Genomic DNA, 19,614 nt, shown 5'->3' with positions numbered 1-19,614 from the left:
ATATTGAACAAAATACAGGAAAAATAATACCCTTTTGTTAGAATATAAAGCACTTAACAGATTTCAGTGAATTAACCAAGATCAAACAGAAGGTCATTGTGCACAGCTAGAAATAGCTTCCAGAGCTTTCCTCAAAGCATGAGAACACAATCCCTCAGAACTCAGCTTAGAGAAGGATTTCTGTAGGGTATATGCACAGGGAAAAGTCCGATTAACTAAAAGTTTGCACACGACTGAAAGCTGAGAACCTTCAGGCTTGGAATCATTTCAAGAAGAGGCAGGTCCAGAGGTAAAAGTATAATGAAGATATTAATAGTATATTCCCTTTTTTCCTGAGCTGAATTTCCATTTGATTTCTTCCCTTATGGACTACTGTTTATATATTTCCCCCATCACAAAAACTGCACCTTTCACTGGCCACTGTTTCACCTGAAAGTGTGTGCAGTGAAATTCAGTATATCCAGCATGTGGGAATGAGGGCCCTGCCTGTGTCCAGCCAGCTCCAACCCACAGCCACTGCGAGCACATCTGGAAAGGACTCACCTGTCCTCTTCTGGATCATCCTACAAGGACAGGAGTGAGTATCACTCCACTGCCTGATTCCACGGAAAAGCCCAAATCACAGTGTCAGATTTCCTTCAGCTCTCCATTTTGGAGAGCTAAGGAAGAAAGAACATTTTGGAACTGGTCTGGTTTGGCCAAATTTAGAAGTACATCCTCTGAGAGAAAGCAGGTTACAACCACACCTCCCCCACCAGGTTTGGGAAGAAATAAATTTTCTTCAAAGGAAAGTGAAAGAGATAAAAATTATTTATTTAACAAACACACAGGAAGAGGATGATGATGCTAAATAATAAAACCTCCCTCTCTGCTGAGAGAAACCTGGGAAAATTTCAAAGGCCTTCCCTAGATCTCTCTCTCCCCCTCCTTGGAGCTGGGAAGGGGTGGTGGGCCCACCTCCAGGGCCAAGGCCTCGGTGGAAGGTCCTCCCAATGTATTCTGATGTTGAAACTGTCCAGCAGAGAAAAAAAAAAAAAAAGGGAAAAAACAAAGTCCCAGGAAAACAAAAGTTCAACTCTGTCTCTCTCTGGAGAAAGAAAAAGGAGCTGAAAACCTGGCTGAAAGCAAGCAGGGTGATTTCCCCACTCTCGCTCTGCTGCTCCAGCTGAACACAGAGCCCTCGCTATCTCTGTGTCCTTGAAAACAAGGAAACAAACTGCTTAGAAAGTTCCCTTGCTTTTGTCTCTCCCCCCTCTCAGGCTCAGTTTAAAGGCACAGAAAGGCACAAAGTTATTTTCTGGGCGTGGGGCAGCGATAGGGGATACACATCACAAAGTCACCCCAAGACAGGAACCCAGTTTGGATTTCCTCTCAGATCTCTGATCTTTTCAGAGCTATTGATGTGAAATGCTCAAACCCTTTTGAAACTAAAGGATTTGAACCCTTCCTGGGATAATTAATGGATTTCTCTCTCCCACTGTTCTGTTGGATGGGGAGTTCTGCTCCCCAGCCTGGCTGTTCCTGATGTCCATGGCACACAGTGATGGAATAGCCTTAAGAAAGAGCTCACAAGAATATATATAATTGAATGCATTATTCGGTATGGTTTGATGATTTGCCTCAGTAATGCATTTAATGAAGGTACCCTGATCATCACAGGAACCGTGGCATTATCTCAGACTGGTTCAGCCCTCCGGGCTATAGATGGACGTGCAATGACCTCGTCCCTGTGAAAGGAGGCTTTTTGCATTGGTGCTGAAAAACTTTCCACTGCTTTTAGGCAACACCTGCATCCTCCTGATTAAAAGTGATCATACAGTTTGAGAAATTACAGTTATTTGACTTTGTATGCTGTGGCATGACATGAATATCATGTTATTTTCAAAGATATTGATAATCATAAGGCCCCATGGTGATGCTGATCCCCAACTATAAAGATTAATTGAGCTACAGGTATAATTAATCCTTATCAATTGGTGATTTGCCTGAACCTTCAACAATTTCCACCTAGTGAAAATTTTCATCACCTAGTTAATGCAAATTTGGGTCTTAAATTTATCAAGGATATGCCACAGTTTTGGCACTTCATATTGAAAGTGTGCAGTCACAGCTCTACACAAATGTCATTGATGTAGTACAGGCAGACATGAAGGTATAGCTTAAATGTTCCTGCAGTCTCAGTAATTTTATTACTTCTGAAAAGATCTTGACAGTCTTTGCAGACAGCAAAGCCCCCTTGAGCCACCAGTGGGCCCCCACAGGGAAGAAACTTCCTGGGCTGTGTTAACTGGAGTGCAGCCAATGCATGAAGGGATTATCCCTTTAACTGGCACTCACTACACCACATCTTGATTATTGCAGCCAGTCTGGGGCCCTCCAAACCAAGCCAAATGTAAATATATAGATATCATTCTTCTGAATTATTCCTATTTATACATCTCAAATTGCTTCCCTGGAGACTCTAGTTCCTAATGCTAGGAATGTATCTAAACACTTCCCTAATAATAATCTTAGTGACACTGCTGGGAGATGAAGATGGATTTATTGTCGTGTTTTGAAGCCCTGACATAGAACTGCAATACATTTAAATCACAAGTTTGCACAGAACTGGGATCTCCATACCTATAAAGACCTGTTTTCTGCAGTCTGCAGATATGTAACAGTGCAATACATTATTGCAGCTTTAATATTCACTACCTCAGGAAATTATCACAAGATCAGGCAGAAAGACCTTAAGGAACATTCATATAGTAACCAATTAGAGCTGTTTGCAGGGACTTGGCACGTGGGAACTCCTTTGCAAAAGCAGCCAGACCTGCAGCATTTTACTGATTTACCCCTGACAAAATCCTTGCTCTTTCTGCATTTTATGACACGTTCACAAGTTCTGTAACAGTTGAGCCCGGAGCCCTGCAGACAGTGCCTGACCTGTTGCATAGCCCTGATCTCACCTCTCTGTGCTTTAACTGAGGCAGGGTTCCTGTGAGAATGTAATATTCTAATAATCATAGGATCCCAGCCTGGTTTGGGTTGGAAGGGACCTTCAAGATCATCCCATTCAACCCCCTGCCATGGGTAGGGACACCTTTCCCTAGAAGAGGATCCACTAATCATAGATTTTATCACACTACAAGAGCACAGCGGAGCCAAATTAACTGTGTTTATCACACTAACTTGAACCCATTAACATTGACTTGAAACCCCAATATTGGCATTTGAATGCCTGTTTGTATTTAAATTTCCTGTCTAGGAAAATAATCCTATTTACAAGCAGAAACTCCACCATGTGATATTCTCTCAGGATTAGCCAAGAGGATTAGGATCTTTAGATCCACCACATAATCCTCTCCAATCCGAGCCAATCCCACTGGGAGATGGTTGGGCAAGTGGAGTAGGAGAAGGTGCAGATGTTGCAGAGTTCAGACCAACAGTGTAACTATGCAGGAGTGTTTGTTTAAACACGATTTTCTACTTTGAGCATTAAAAATGTAGTACTGTAAGGAATTTCTGTTGCAGGTACAGTATTTGCTTAATCCCTGTGTAATTAAAGATGTCATGTACTGCTCTAACGCACGTGTCTAAAGACAAACACAAAACTCTTTCACCTTTCTTACCCTCAGGCAGGCATCAGCTCTTTCCATAGGATCAACTGGAGTTGCTGGTACTCAGCTGGCATATGGGGATTAAAAAGTTCCACTTTAAAAGTAGAAGACTAAGAACGATAAGAATTTGTGACACTAAAATCATATCATACTAATCAGTTAAAAGAAAGCATAAATTTGATCAGAGCATACCTAAAACTGCATTTATATAATGATCAAAAGAGAGATAATTAACAAGCTTGTGCCATCTAGTGGGCACCACGAATCCCTGGGTGGGATTTCACAGTCACTCACTGCTTTTATTTGCAAAGTTCCAGCAGCCAGGGCAGTGAGGCTCTACAGTGGAAATTATCACTGACCAGATGCCAAAAGAACACTTACATACCTCGACAGTCTCCTTTTATGGAATTTATTATTTAACGATAACCCTCTGTGCAAAGATAACCTTACCCTCATATCCCTAATCTCATGGAAAAGGAAACTGCACGGAAATATAACTCTGCTGTAGGACTTTTGTTAGGAAAGCTGTTGCTGGATGCATTTGTATTAATTATATTTATTAAAAAATCACGTGCCCAGGTGACGCTTCTTCAGCTTTCATCTTGTCTTTGAAAACTGCAATAAGTCATAGTAATTAATAAAACACTCATTTGCATTTAAGCTATTAATAGTGGAAACGTTGCATCACAGGTTCTTCATAATTCCATGTGTAATGATTCCTAATCTAGTTCTTACCTCTGGTAATTACCATACAAATGTCAGTATTTTAACCTAAATGTTAGGAATGATAGTGTGGCATTTTTTTAACATTTTCCCGCTAATCAAATTAATAGTCTTTAATGCAACCTTCTTGGTTTCCCGGATAGCAAAACTCCTTTTTATTATACCCACACAAAAAATTCGTAAAAACTGTAATTATTGTTCTTAGCAGTTTTCAACTGCCCAGCCAAGGGAGAACTCAGGGATTAGACCACATGAAAGCATTAATAAAAACCATTATCTGTGAACTATAATCACCCATGCCATCTGATTATTGTCCATTATTCCAGTGATTCTAGCTCAACTTGGCAGCACTCTGTATTTCTCTTTGTAAATCACAGAACAGTCATCTAAATATATCAGAAGGGGGGGGGGAATCAAGCACTTATCACTTTAGCTGATCTTTGGAATACAACTAAGATGTACTTGAATATACTCAGCAAGGCTTTCAAATTCACCCAAGAATTTTTTAGATGTAGAACATCAGTGGTTACCAAAAGGATTTGTATTTTTAAATCATTCAAGGGGTTTTTAAATTTTTGCAAAGTATGAGGCTCACAAATGTGGATGAAATCAGATCAGGAGGAATCCATCTATAAGTTTAGGCAGCAAAATTCAGACTGAAGATTACAAATGCCTATGAAACCTGACATGCTGAAGATCATAGAGCAGGTCAGTCTGGTGTATTTGTAGACAAATTGCTTGAAAGAAAAGGTGGGGTTTATCCTTTGTGCTCTTTTTATAGTGCCTTCAAAGCATGTCACCCCAAAATAAAGAGCTTCTACTTCGCAACCGACTGCCTTGAAGAGATGAACAGGTGAGTTATGTGTCCTCTTTGTTGTGGGATGTTCTTTATCCTGGTGCTTCAATATTTCATCTCACACAGGAATATTCTCCTGGAGCCTGATGAAGTGCTGGCTCACGGTGTTCTCAGGAATTAGTCTTCCATTAATTTTAGTTAATGCATTACATTCTGTGGATCACTTTGCTGACGTTTCCTGCCATGACACATCTTAGTCCTGCAAAGGAAAGTTACTTGTGTTGGTCTCATCAGTGTTAATTAGTATTTTTTCTTTTGTTAATGGCCTTAGGGTTTATCACTCTTGTGATATGTTGTTGGTAAAGGCTGGAAGTCTTAGTGGGATCAGTGTTTCTGGTATATAAAACAGTGTACCCATACCAAAGCTCGTAGGGATGGTGGGACATATGTGTGTGTGTATATATTCCCTTCCAATCCCGAGAAAAACCCAACACCACCGAGAATCAGCAGGAATTCATTTTATTCACCACATCACTGTCTCAACAAGGAGCAGAGGCAAGCAAAGTCCCATTTTTGGTGTTGCAGTGAGCTTTTAAATGTCCTTGGATGTGCTGGGAGGACATTCAAAATTTCTGACTGGACAAGGCCCTGGACAACCTGATCCAACATTAAAGCTGGCCCTGCCGTGGGAGGGTGTGGGAACAGACACCTCCTGGGAGCTCCTCTAACCCAAATTATTCCATGCTTCTCCTTTGTGATTCCTTGGTGAAGGCAGAGGTTGGGTGAAAGTGGTATGGGGCCTTAGATCCCAAAAAGCAGAGTCAGATGTCCTCCCTCTTCCTGTTACATCAGAAATTTGTTTATTCCTAGCTGAGGTGGAAAGCACAAGGACACCTGGGACAAGGTCACTGGAAAGTCTTAAATCTTTCCTGGCACAGATAACTAAAACTTTGAGATGTTTTTCCTTACAGTCATTCTTACTGCTTGCCAGCTTGGAAAGACGGATACATCTGGGTTTTTTCCTTCAGAATATTAAGGCCTAAAAATTGTTGTTATATTGAATGTTTATGTTCTGTGGCTTACCCAGCCCTTCAGGAAATTTTTGGTGTCAAAGCCTGACTGGAGTGAAACCGTTCAGGCCTGTTTATCACACACTAATGAGGACAATGAGCTTCAGTTATCAGGAGTGGGATACTTTTAGGGTGTAAGTTTGCTGAAAATTTTTTTCAAGGTTTTTAATGTTCCATTGCTCAGTTCTGTAGTGTGGCTCAGGTTTTATTGGACATAACTGAAGTGAGGATGTTTTGCTGGTTTAACTCTGCCTGGTCTCTCTTGATTTCAGCTGCTGGGGTAGTTCTCGTTTGTTGAAGTGCCATTGATCTTATCTATAAATTATACATAAAATGTTCTGACTCAAGGAAAACCAGGAAGTCTTGACATACATTCGATGAGCTGCTTTTACAACATCCATTGATTTTTCCATGGGGAGCCCAGGAAGCTGCCTGTATGGCAGTGAGGCCTCTGAGCAGAGGAACAGCTGGGAAGGTGCCAGCACGTCTTTTCATACCATACCATCCTTCGCATCACTTACTTTGGAATTTACAAGAGACTTTTTCCTGATTTTTTGGGTCTGCTTCCCATGGAAGAAGGTAAAGAGTAAATCTCTACTTGAAGTATTCTGGGCAGTATTTTCCCTTCAGCAATGCTGTCCCTGTAGAGCAATTGGAATTCACTCCCCACCCAAATGATGGATAACTCTACTACTGCTGTAAAATCCCTGGGCATCCCTGCAGCTTTTACAGGCTTCCTGGAATTCCTTCTCCCAGAGATCCTGTATGAAATTTGAAAGGATGAAGCAAGGTTCATAGATGAAAAATGTGTTTAAAATACTGATTTTACAAATCTCTCTCTTCCCGTCGAATTGCTAACCCTGTAATGTGAGGAAAGCCCTGTAATGTGGGCAAGTGCTTTATAGGGTTATCTCCCACTCCTGTTTTCAGCACAGAATTTAACTGGATTTTCCCTGCTGATGGAAGGGGGATCCCTCGTGCTGAAAATGAAGGAGTCCTAGCATGGAAAGGAACATTTTTCATTCACTGTGAGGGGAATTTTATCCTTTCTCCAACTGCCTACCCCAGCAGCTTTTGTTTTAACAGCTCTTTTTAGAGTTCCTTACCTCAGATTCACCGTTTATTAATTTTTTTCCACTCCAGAATATTTTAATGTGCCTTTAACCCTGCATTGCTGAAGGAAGAGCTGGACCCCAGTGGGTAGGGATGGATTATTCTGCAGCAGACCGAGGCACTCAGCTGTGGCTGAGTTTTGCCTGCTGTGTTACTTGGGTTTGCAAAATTCATGCTTGTGCTGTTTTGTCAGGTCTTACACGAGCAGAGCCGTGTTCTTAGAAATGAATTAATAATGAACTTGATGAGCTCATCTCTAGCTTGGTACTCCAAGCTTGTTAAAGGCCTTATTTCCCAGAAGTGCTTCATCTCCTACCACACCACACATAACCTGTTTATGGCTTTAATTAGCATTGAATTTAATATTCAGTTGTTTTACAATATCTACTTTATTTAAAACTTATATGCCATTGAAGTCTGCAGTGCAGTGCATTAACAATCTCATCATGGACTCCAAATATTAAATTTTTTAAAGTTTCTATTTTAGGCTGAATAATTTGATCACATTTGATTTGAATAGTTGGGTTAACTTTGCAATTTTAATAACTCCCATAAATCTTCTGTGTTCATTCAAAAAATATAACGAATAGTTGTTGCTGAAACAGAATGATGATTGATTTGTACAGGGGTCACTCCTGTATTTTTCAAGACATGAAAGATTATAGCACAATATTTCTCTTAAAATAGAACTGTTTGAAAATTGAAGTATTCTGAATTAAATCTCTATTGATTATAAGCAAATTTTATGGTGTCTCCTACCTACTTTTATGTGTGGAGTAGAACCAAGTGAGTTACTCAAGACTTTCCCTAAATCATGCTGTTTATTACTAAAGTTAATTCAGTTTTCTCCCTTTAATTTCGGGCATGTTGGTGTCCTTGACAGGTCTTGGCCAAATCAGATGGTGAGCCAGGATTAACACATCTTTTACAGTTTCAGTGCACTTTGTCTTCACTTTATATAAAGTAACACCTAAGAAAAGCTCTTGGCAAATAAAATTTCAGCCCTGAGCCCCTATTAGACATTTTCCCCCTTAAACTGGACAAGAGAGCAGGAGACTGTCAGATCTGTCTGGCCTAATTTAGCATGTCTTTATCAAATAGAGCTGAGTAAATTGTTACAGAGCTCTTACTCTCAGCCCCTTACCTGATGAAAATCCAGGAGATAATTCTGAAGAATGTGAAAGGTGCTTTTCAAACAGAAATCTCTGAAATGGAGGTTCCCAATGGTGTTGTAAATAAACATAAAGAGCACATTTTCCCTTCTCCCTTCATGTTCCCATAAACTTGTTTCAAATTCGTGCCCGAGGCCACGTCAGCCCTCTAATTTATTGTTCTCACATAAAAGCTCCTAAGTGCAGCACAAGTAAAACAATTTTCTGATCAGAATTAGCTGCAGGCCCCAAGGACTGGGTGAAACCACAATGTTCATGGGAGTGAACAGGGTGATAGTGGAGCTGTGTGCCCTGTCAGGGGAAAATACTGCACCAGGAATTCCTGGGACTGAGCTGGAATACTCCAAACCTCCTTTTCTGGGCAAGTCACCCGGCTCCTCCTTTCTACAATTTCTGAATGATTTACTCTGGACCATTTCCCCCCTCATTCAGTTGGAGCCCCACTGGCTGATGCAGTTTGCAGTGCACAACTGTGATTATCCAACCCCATCCAAATCAGCACTGGGGGGAGTTCATCCCTCGTGCAGGAGGCAGGATCTGCACTGGCTTTCAGCACCAGTTCCAATTACGAAATTAACTTAATCAAATTCTGCTGTAAATAGTGCCAGTGTGAATTGATAGAGTTCTTCTGGGAGCCAAGCAGTTCAGCTGCATTTCATAGATGACATTTAGTGATTTCAGCCCTGCACCTCTCTGAGATGAAGGCAGTGTCACAGTCCATGTTGTGATGTTATGCTGGAGATACTGAGTTAGCTCTGCCAAATCAGAAGATTTAGTGATAGAAATAAGTAATAGAAACAAGAAATTTTATCATAATGAAATAGCCAGACATTTAACAGCATTATATGGCCTATTTGAGCTGATTTTTTAAAAACTATGTGGAAGCAGAATTACGTAATTTCACAAGTAAATCATCCCATTCCTTTAAAAATTCCCCCCTAAATCCCACCCATAATTCAGGCTGTGCTAAGCTCAGTTCTCTTGTTTGTAGAGAATGTTTTCTTTCTCCAGAGCTTTCTTTTGGGCCAATCGTTTGGTGAAAGCTGGAGTAAAAGTTTGAATAAGTGAGGAAAGAGAAGTTCCAGTTGAGCGAGTTTATGTAACTATTTTGGTAGATTTCCTTAGTGGTTCTTATTGGTTCTCTATCAAAAAGCAGCCTATCAGTCATTGTGTGCATTTATTCTCTGTGATACACGACTATATTTGTACAGTAAAGTGCTGTTACCTGAAGGGTAATTTATTTGCTACAAAAGCAGGGAATTTCTTTTGTCTATTACCCACTGGGGAAAACAAAAAACAACCAAAAAAAACCCACACCAAACCAGACTTCTGTGTGCAGAGGCATAATTGTGCATTTGTTTGACAGAGAAAAGTTAAAAATATTAAAAATAACTTTTAAAAAATCCCATTAAGTGCATGAAGTAGATGCACATGTAAAGAGGGCACAGATTGGTTCACTTGTCAATTCTTAAGCTGTCTCGGGCTTTTTTCCTATTTTTCCAGCCTGACAAATCTAAGAAGACAATGCATGAAACAAGATCAACAGTCATGTCAAATTATCAAATCAGAGAGTACTCAGAGTTTATCCCATGAATGATTTTGTTTAACAAATCCCAGCAACTGTGACAAATCAAACAGCAGAAACAGAGGCTGCTGAGGGCTGATACACTGGGAGAGATGAGCTCATGGGGAAGGATCTGCTCAGTGTTAAATTTCACTGGGAGGAGGTTTGGGGCTTCTTTTGTGTGGAGGAAAATCAAGGCATCATTACAGCCACTCCTATTGCAGAAACTTTTATTCTTATAAATGAATATATTATCTGCATAATCATAGAAAACAGTGAAAATAAAGAACCTTAGGAACCCAGATGGGAAATGCATTGTTTTTTCAGGTGTTCAGTACGAGAGACTGGTCAGAGAAGTTAGCATAACAAGTACAAAATCAACTTTTAAATCTACTTCTGTATTGCAAAGAATTTTACTGTGAATTCTGGAATCTGATTATCCCACTGACATAAAAAATTATAACACAAAGCTTTTTTATCAGAAATTAATTATAAACTGTACTGAATAAATTCTATGTATGAAATAAATGGTTCAAGAGAATCTCTGTTTTAATGGACTTGAAGATAACTTGATTCAAGTGAAATTTAGCTTCCACTTTCGTTCTAGTTTTTCCTTTTGACCAAATAAGCTCAAGTATAGATGCAATCTCAAAAATTAAGATATATTTCTGCACTGAAATATTCCTAACACAAAGCAGAGGTGACCAACAAGGGCAAGAATTAATGATGAAAAGATGCAAGAAAGACAGGAAATTTATTTTCTTTATTCTAGGACTTATATGTTATTTATTCTATCTGTTAATGCCTCAGGATTTCACAGACTTAATTTTCAATGGAACATTTAACAGAGAGAAAAGTGGATTGCCTTTTCTTGAATTTACATCTTTTCAGGATATATAATTCATTTATATTTTTATTTGAATTAGATAGTTTCTTCTATAATCAGCCACCTCGTATGTGCAGTAAGTGAGGATATTAGCAAATAAAACTTTTCTGAGCCACAAAACTCACTTTTTCCCGACCTGTTCTCCATGGATTTATGGAACAGTTCTAACTATAACCTAAAAATTGTAACTTTTCCCCCCTTTTTTATAGGAAGTAGAAAAGGTTATCCTCTTGCCATTGGTTTCCATTCTCCTACGGTAAAGAAAATAGTTCTCTCAAATTTATGACAACTGAGATTGTCCAAGGTGTTTTATTCTTTTGTTTGTTCTTTTTCACCCTGGGCTGTAGAAAGGAACACCCAAGGGGATGAGTGTGATGCCACTGTGCAAATTAATTGCCTTCAGTCCCAGAACCTCCCACTGACCTTGGACTGGCTCAGGCCTACAACAGCCAGGAAACAGAAATTTATGTATTTGTACATTGAGGAATGGCATATTCTTGGTTTTAATACAGTGTTAGGAGAGCACAGCAATGTGCAATTTTTTCCCAGTTGTTTGGCCTGCTTTAATATTTCCCAGTGGTTGTGTCAGTAAGTGAATGTACTCCCAGCTCCTGACAATTCGGGGCATTTCAGGCATGATTCACTCTTCAGTATCAGGCTTTGACTCTTGCAACAGCTCCTCAGTTCCTCACTGCCCTGGTGCCTTCACTCATCACGGCTCAGTCCTGGGACGGAATCAGACTCTCAGAAGAGGCCCCGGGCTCTAATCCCTAGGTAATAACCAGAATTATCTCAGTAAATTTAACTTAAATACTACCAGGCAGCTCTATTTTATCCCAAAGCAATGACAACAGTGCCTGTTTGTAACCAACAGAATTAATTAAAGCCAAGTCTGATTTATTTAGAATTTAACTGAGACAAAGTACAAAACTTACTTGTGCATTTCAATGACTTTACTTGAGGCTCATCTTTCCCTGCCTTTGGTTCACTGGAGCACAGGCAACAAGAAACAATTAACCCACTTCTTGGTCCCCTGTAGGTTGTTACAACGTGCTGTGGTAAGACTGTGATTACATCTTATGGGGATCTGTACAATACTGGAGGTAAAATGTTGTGGCAGAGGATCCGTGGGATATTTAGTGCTGCTCCATGTCATCACAATTTCCATCCAGAATGCAAACCCTGTGCTCTGATGGGTGGCCCAGACTCAGTGAAACACGCTGGTTGAGTTGCTTAATTATCAACAGGAAAGAGTTGTTGAAATTATCCAAGTAAAAAGGCAGGATTTGTGGGGAGGCAGTCCAGCTTTCTGCCCCGGGGTCGGGGTACAGGGATGTGCCTGCGAAATCCCAAAGGTGCACCTGCCAGGGCAGCCCAGGTGTCCTTGTGACCACGGGGAAGTCCCAGAGCTGTTGGGGCACAGCTCTAGAAACCAATTTAGCAATCCAGCTCCTGGGGTTGTGCTGGCCAGGTGCAGCACATGGAGCCCTGCAGTGCCTGTCCCTCAGGGGGATGTTCATCCTCCATCCCTTGGGAGTCCAGCTCTGGCAGGAGCTTCCAGTGCCCACCTGGAACCCAATATTTGCCCTCAGGGCAGAGTTCAGAACCAACCACCTGTGTTTCCAAGCTCTCCACAAAGAGCTTTTTATAACCTTGACTGCAGTTTTCTGAAAAATGAAAGTGGTTTACTCATCAAGGAAATTCATCAAGTTTATGCAGGGTTCCTTTTGAACTGAGTTTGCATTTCCTTGGGAAAAAAAAAAATTAACTGTAAGAAAATGAGCTGTAATCTCACCACTTGTATACCTCCTGATTAACCTCAAAAACATTCACTCATGCTTTTTTTAAAAACACAAAACCTAAAATGGAGATTCTAGTTCTTTTATCAGAAGAGATTGTATCATGATAAGCCACTGAATGTCATCAGATAACCCTTTATGTTGGCTTGACAAAGAGCTGACTCTGAATTGTGGTAAATGAGGTAAGAAAGCCCTTGTAACTATAGCTGGGGATGATCTTGGCCTTTGGAAGAGAAAAGCCTGAGCAGCCTTAGAGAAGGAAGATTAACTTCGGCTAATTCCAGATTTGGCCACTGAGGCCATATGTGTAAAGCTGATACTCTGGGTATCCTAAGAACATCCCTGTGCTCTGGAAGGTTAATCCTAACACTTCAACTGGTGTCTATATTTGCTTCCAAGATGTGACACCTTCAAATTAACAATGAGCAACAAAAGAAATTTTGCAAGAAATTTAAGGCAATACAAATTTCCATGCACTGACCACACAAATGGCTGAGTTGGTTTTACCTTGGAAAATGGTAATTAGTCCTAATTTATCATTGGTGCTTAAGCAGAACCTCAGCTGAAGGCACTGAGCCATCCTGCTTAATTGCCAAAGGCATATGGCAAAGTATGACTAGAACTATTTTGCTCCAATGCTAATGAGTTTAGAAATTCGGGAACAACTGATTAAGAACTGGTGAATACAAATGCTTAATAACGAGCAGGGACTGATGTCATTGCCATTCCTGCAATGAAGGATCTGCCTTGCAAGGGAAGCAAATGCCAGGCAATCGAGGCACCATGTGCTGAGGGAAACAATGCTGGTGAGCACTGTGCAAAAGCTCTTCTGTAAATCTGTTAATCCATTTTAAATGTACTTCCCTCATGATAAAGATGAGTTATTGACATGCTGATGCAAACAACGGCTGGAAGCAGTCCTAACCCTGCAGCTGATATTTGGGAAAACTAATCATCATTTCCATTTTCATCTCATTTGCTCACTTCTGGCTTAATACTGAGGCAAAGCAATACAATTGTACGATTCTTTATTTTCATAGTTTTGCAAGTAAATTAAGCCCTCTCACAATTCCCTGTAAGAAGTAAATGTCGTTGTCCCCTTTGGATACTTAGGAAAGTCATAAGATCCATAGAAGGATTTGCTGCAGGCTGTGCAGTGAGACAGTGCTGTATCCAATATTACAAATTAAGATCATTTCTCGAGCCGCTGTGGAGCTGCTAAGACCAGGAGATCAATATGTGCTGAACTGTGCACTATTTTTAGTGGAGAGTTCACTCTTCCTTCATTTTCTGCCTCCTTGCTGTGCCTACCATCTCCCACATACCCCCCTCCTGGACAATAACAGTCACATATGTCCTTAAAAGCTTTTTTTCTCTTCTAGTACAAGAGGGAAAGAATAATACTGAATAGTTTTCTTGTTTTAATCTGCAAAACAACTGTCCTTTTGATATTTCATGTACTGTTCACTAATGTCTGACTTGAGGCCTGTGAAAGATGTTTTTGCCATTATAATATCCGTTAACAAGGAACATAATTATTAACAAATTTGATATTGCAAATGTTCAAAATGGAAAAAAGAGCTGCTTCCAGATAAACTCTCATATCAACATACTGGGAAATTAATGGCATAATAAAGAATTCAGTCACCCAGTGAGGGAATGGTTAAAAACATCCCAGTCATTATAGATGTCACTATTAGGGCTTTTTTTCTTCAGTTATGTCTCCTTGTTGATGCAAATAAGATAATTCTTGATTTTCCATTTGCTGAACATTGAGAAGTGACTTTTCCCTCTGTGTGTTAATTTCCTTCTTTCCCCAGTTTTTCAATTATATACTGTATAAACATCCAGGTATCTTACATAAAGAAAACTCAAAAGGTATTTTCCCCAAAATAAATGGTAATATTTTCCTAATGAAGGAAAAAATCGTATTTTCTATCAAACTAAATAATCTGGGGACAAAGAAAGAAAGCAGCACATCCAATGTGACATGCAAATATTGAAGTACTTGCAATTTACCAAGTCTTGCTTTAGAAACCCAAAAATTTGTATTAAACAAATCAAGGGAAAGCAGTGTTGATCTCACAGCTCAACAAGATGAAATGTTATTATCACCAGCATTGTGAATCCAGACGAGCAAACAACCAAACTGTCAGGCTGTTTTAGCTTTCTTAGGATACAAATTCAATTCAACCTATTTCCCAATACAGGTTTTCATACAATAATTATCATCATTGTATTTTATTTCCTCGTATTTTGGCAATTCAGCCAAGTTCTTGAAATAAATAGAAGAAGCAATCAGAATAAATGTGATAAGCTCCTTTACACTGTGTCTCTGGAAAGCCTTCCCCACACAGTCTTCACATGCAGCTTGGAGAGGGTTTGATTGTGTTTAACGTGGGGATGGAGCTGGACATTCTCTACAAATTTTGATTTATTCTTTGTTAAACTGGGCGTGTTTGGGTGTGTGTGTGTGTGTCACTTTCCAGAGGACCTGAGGAGGATTGATGTCCTAATTCCTCAGATTTCTAGGCAGCAGAATAAAATGCCAAGGGCTGATTCTGCATGAGATGAACATCCAGAGGAAGACGTGCAGTGTCCCTGGACTGGGACATCCTTCACTCCCAGTTATCAGCCACCCAACACATCTGAATCACTTTAACTGCCTGAACGGTGTTTTGTGCTAAGCATTGTCTCTGACTTTTCCAGATGACAGGAATATGTATGCCTTCAGATTTACATGAGATATTCCCTTTAAATACCTCTCTTCCTCATTTTTATCATTCTATTAGATGGATGAATCGTTTGGGTCTCGCAGCAATTGGTTACACACCTGACGACAAGGATATTCACCCAGATGAAGGTAATGCTTCAGTGATTATAATTAGGAGAAGAGAGCAGACAGTACAAATCTGTTCAGTATTTCAACAAAGCTGGAGAGGTCATAACTGACTTCTTTATCAACATATGGCCATATCTTTTCAAATATCAATTTTGATAAGAATACATTTCCTTGAAGAACTACATTTATTAGTGCCACCACTAAAGAAAATAAAATCCTGAATAGTAATTTTAAGAAATATTTTAAAATAGTGATAAAGAGAATGTGGGGTTTAGGGTGAGGTGTGATCTCCCACATCCCAGCCCTAGGGATGCTCATTCCCCTAAAACCAGTGCAGACATCACAGACTTCAGGGCAATGTGAGCTTCAGCAACATTTGTTTGCACGTCCCGAGCTCAGGTGCCAGCTTTGCCCCTTCCCCATCACCCACAGCAGAACCTGTTATGCCCAGTTAAATTAAGTGTTCAGGCTTGGCTCTACTTCGGCATCTGGAATGAGGTTTCTCTTTGAAAGTCTGTGACCAGAAGTTGGTTTTACGTGCACAGGGAGTCAGGTGCCCAAGCTGCCTTCTGTAACACCTCCCTAAAGCATTCAGAGGTTCCTGCACTCCCTGTGTGTTTGAGGTGCCAGACCTTTCCACCAGCCTGTTCCTGAGTGGCTGCCGAGCCCTGTGGGTGGCTGGGGAACGTTCACCTCGCCATGGAAGGATGTTGTTAAAATGTGGGATCTGCTTTCTTGTGGAAAAGCACCCGAGTGAAACGTGGAATGCTTTGTCAGCAGATTACTGGAGTGAAAGCGATCAGGACGACATCGATGGCTCCCTCACCCTGAAGCAGGAGGGCTCCTCCACGCTGTGTGACACCTACCACCGAACACCCTCAGTGAGTCACACACACTGCACGGACCGTAGGTCACCAAAGGGCCTTGACTTGCACTTCCCTTGTTCTGGGATATTTAAATACCATAAAGGCAGTGGAACAAAGCCAGATGTGATTGTAAAAATGAAATTACTGCTGTTCCTCATGAGCCAAGACTTGGATTTTTCCATAGCAAATCAGTTAGAAAAGAAGGAGAGGTAAATGTGTCCTGACACAGATCTGTCACCAGACTGGAAATATGACCTTTTTTTGTAGGATTGGTGAAACTACACATCCTAATAGGAACAGAGTATTTTACCTTCACTGCAGAATATGAAAAGAATGTGGTAGATGGGATAGTTTGTATTAATTGAGATTGGTTTTCAATTATGAATATTGGATACTGGATGCTAGAGATTAAGATCAGCTCACATTCACACAGTAATCATGTTTTTGTTCTTTTTTGAAAAATAAATCTTTCTAGAAAAGAGGGTTTTTTTACAAGACTGTGTACAATACCATAGTAGTGACAGTATTGCAAATAGAACATTTCTATTAGACAAAACACAGGCAATTATGATAATTATTCTATGATTCTAAGCACAGATAGGACTGTTCTCTATTTTTCTTTCAGATTTTTCTTCAGCGTGAATGACACGATCCTCACACAGCCAGAACCAAAGAAAGAGTGACTGAGACAACAGCATCACATGGGTGAAGTTCAGACTGATTTTCACCCATGTGATGCTGTTTTATCAACTGGGATACAGGTTAAGCCCCTCCCTTTCTGTTTTTCCACATTTTTGCCTTTCTCTTTGTTTTGAATTAAATTTGTACACAGACCCAGCAGAATTCATTCAAATTGTTTCACAAGTTCAACAGTCCCCCAGTCAAAAATCTTCCTGGGTGCTGAAGTTTTTGTTGTTTGGGTTTGTTTTTTGTTTTTTTTTCTGTTTGGCCCCTAAAAAAAGAAAAGAAATCCAATTACGGTTTCTTTTGGAGACTTACACTGTCCTCAGCTGGACTGAGTGTAAGCTGCACAGGTCTTCAGGAAACCTGCACCAGTGTTACACTGTTCTTTCCATCAGGAGTTGCTCGTGGGCAGAGAATGTGCAAAACAAGAATAGGGAGTGGTAAAAACAGCACTTGTATAAAAGTTGTCGCTGCTAATTCTCTTCTGTTTACAGTGGTTCATGTTATGACAAATCAAGTCCATCTGATTACTAGATACCATAGAATGCTTTACACTACAGTCTTTTTCTTGGGTCTGTTCAAAACATTGTCTTATGGGCAGATGTTTTTGTATCTTTCCAGGTGAATTCTTCAAGTCCATTCCCTGAAGCCAAACAAGGTCGACACTTTTCCAGTGAATCCACGTATTCCCACTCTTCTGCCGAGGACTCCCGGCAGGATGTAGCAGGCAGCACCCAATCCTCGGGGTGCAGACTTCCCTACCGAGAACGGCGCTCGTGGCAGGACCTGATAGAGACTCCCTTAACCAGTTCAGGGCTCCATTTCCTTCAGACTGTCCCTCCAGAGGCGGAGTACATGAGTGGCCGGCCCGGAATGTCCCCAGACAAACGGAGACAAGCCACACTGCCCGTCCAGAGGCGCCACAATTTTGAGCAGGATGGGCCTTTTCCCCTGGTGGAATGTCCGAGGGGACACAGCTCCTATGGGCGGCCCCAGAAACAACGCAGCCAAAGCCTTCCCCGAAACAGAGATGTCCGGGGGAAGGGACGTGTAAGGTCCATCGAAGGCACCGATGACAACCTGGAAGAGAAGGTTCCTATTAGAAGGCATAATAGTTTCTGTGCAGAAGGTAAGCTCTGGGAGATGTTCTCATCTGCTTTACTGCCATCAAAATCCAGAGCAGTGCTGCCACTATTCTCAGCAAGGATTTTGTGGCTGAACTGCTGGATGCTGGCAAACACAGAAGTTTGTACTTGAAATGCCAGGATGGAGCACTAAAAAATTGAGCTTTGGAATGATCCAAATGTTCTCGTTTCAATCAAAACAAACATTGGAGAACTGAGTAATAGGTTAATATAGTATTGAAGTTGCAGTATTGCTGCTTTTAGAGACCTCATCTGAATGATCAGGTTTGTTGTTAGGTTTCTTTCTTTTCTTTCAGAAAACATAAAAGAAATTGAAGAAACCCCAGATGGTCTGCAAGAGCTCTACAGAACTCTGGAAGAAGCCAGTCTGTCAGCTTTCGGAGAGCAGCGGCCCTCCACCAAGCAGGAGTTCCGCAAGTCCTTCGTGAAGCGCTGTAATGACCCAGTGATCAATGAAAAGCTGCACCACATCCGAGTTCTCAAGAGCACTTTAAAAGTAAGGCTTTATCACTGATTTTGTGTGTAAGGAACATAAACTAGGAAAAGTATAATCGTGGAATCACAGAAGGGTTTGGGTTGTAGAGACCTTAAAGCCCATCCAATGCCACCCCCTGCCGTGGGCAGGGACACCTTCCACTATCCCAGGTTGCTCCAAGCCCCATCCAACCCAGCCTTGGACACTTCCAGGGATCCAGGGGCAGCCACAGCTTCTCTGGGCACCCTGTGCCAGGGCCTCCCCACCCTCACAAGGAAGAATTTCTCTCCGATATCCCAGCTAACCCTGCCCTACAGCAGTGTGAAGCCATTTCCCCTTGTCCTTAATCTCTTTACATTTTCTATTGTTAATGCTTTTTTTGTACCTTACAACTAAGTTTTAAAGAAACTAAAAATCCTTGAAAGCAAACATGTTCCCACTTAAGAAAAAGAAGACACTATTTGTCACTCTGTGCAGGCAAGTTGTAGCACATGCCACAGACTGAGCTGTCAAACAGTTTATACTGTAATAGTTCCTGAATTTAGGTAAATATTAAAGTTTCCATAGTAGTTTCCCCAGCACTTAAAGTGAAAGAAGAAATAAGGTGCTGAAATACAAAATTTCATTTTGACGTGTCCTCTGTCTTTCTGGAATTTGCCAGGCAAAGGAAGGGGACCTCACAGTAATCAACAGTCTTCTGGATGATCCCAATTTAACATCAAAGAAGTTCAAAGATTGGAAATTAAAGAACTATGAGTTTTTCCTGGACATTTGTGAGTACAGTGCTGCTGGGAAGTCTCAAAATGGAGCCTCTGAACTGGCAAGCTCAGCCCCAATGCTGACACACACACACTCCTTCATCGAGACTCACGTGTGA

At 40.8% G+C, this 19,614-nt stretch overlaps 1 protein-coding gene across 1 annotated transcript in view; it reads left to right on the top strand.

Moving 5' to 3' along the window:
* The window catches only part of LOC309577376 (connector enhancer of kinase suppressor of ras 2-like), a gene marked incomplete at both ends in the record, with an annotated part of 167,157 nt that extends 147,543 nt beyond the window's left edge, over nucleotides 1-19,614 (top strand). Inside the window, 6 exons of the mRNA XM_082289346.1 lie at nucleotides 5,107-5,178; nucleotides 15,518-15,588; nucleotides 16,345-16,448; nucleotides 17,739-18,246; nucleotides 18,559-18,758; nucleotides 19,399-19,614. Of these exons, the coding sequence (XP_082145472.1) occupies nucleotides 5,107-5,178; nucleotides 15,518-15,588; nucleotides 16,345-16,448; nucleotides 17,739-18,246; nucleotides 18,559-18,758; nucleotides 19,399-19,614 (1,171 nt within the window). The remainder of the gene's footprint in view (nucleotides 1-5,106; nucleotides 5,179-15,517; nucleotides 15,589-16,344; nucleotides 16,449-17,738; nucleotides 18,247-18,558; nucleotides 18,759-19,398) is intronic.

Source organism: Coloeus monedula (genome assembly GCF_965178545.1).
Source record: "Coloeus monedula genome assembly, chromosome: 12".
Classification (NCBI taxonomy): domain Eukaryota; kingdom Metazoa; phylum Chordata; class Aves; order Passeriformes; family Corvidae; genus Coloeus; species Coloeus monedula.
This window is presented reverse-complemented; position numbering and strand designations above follow the sequence as displayed.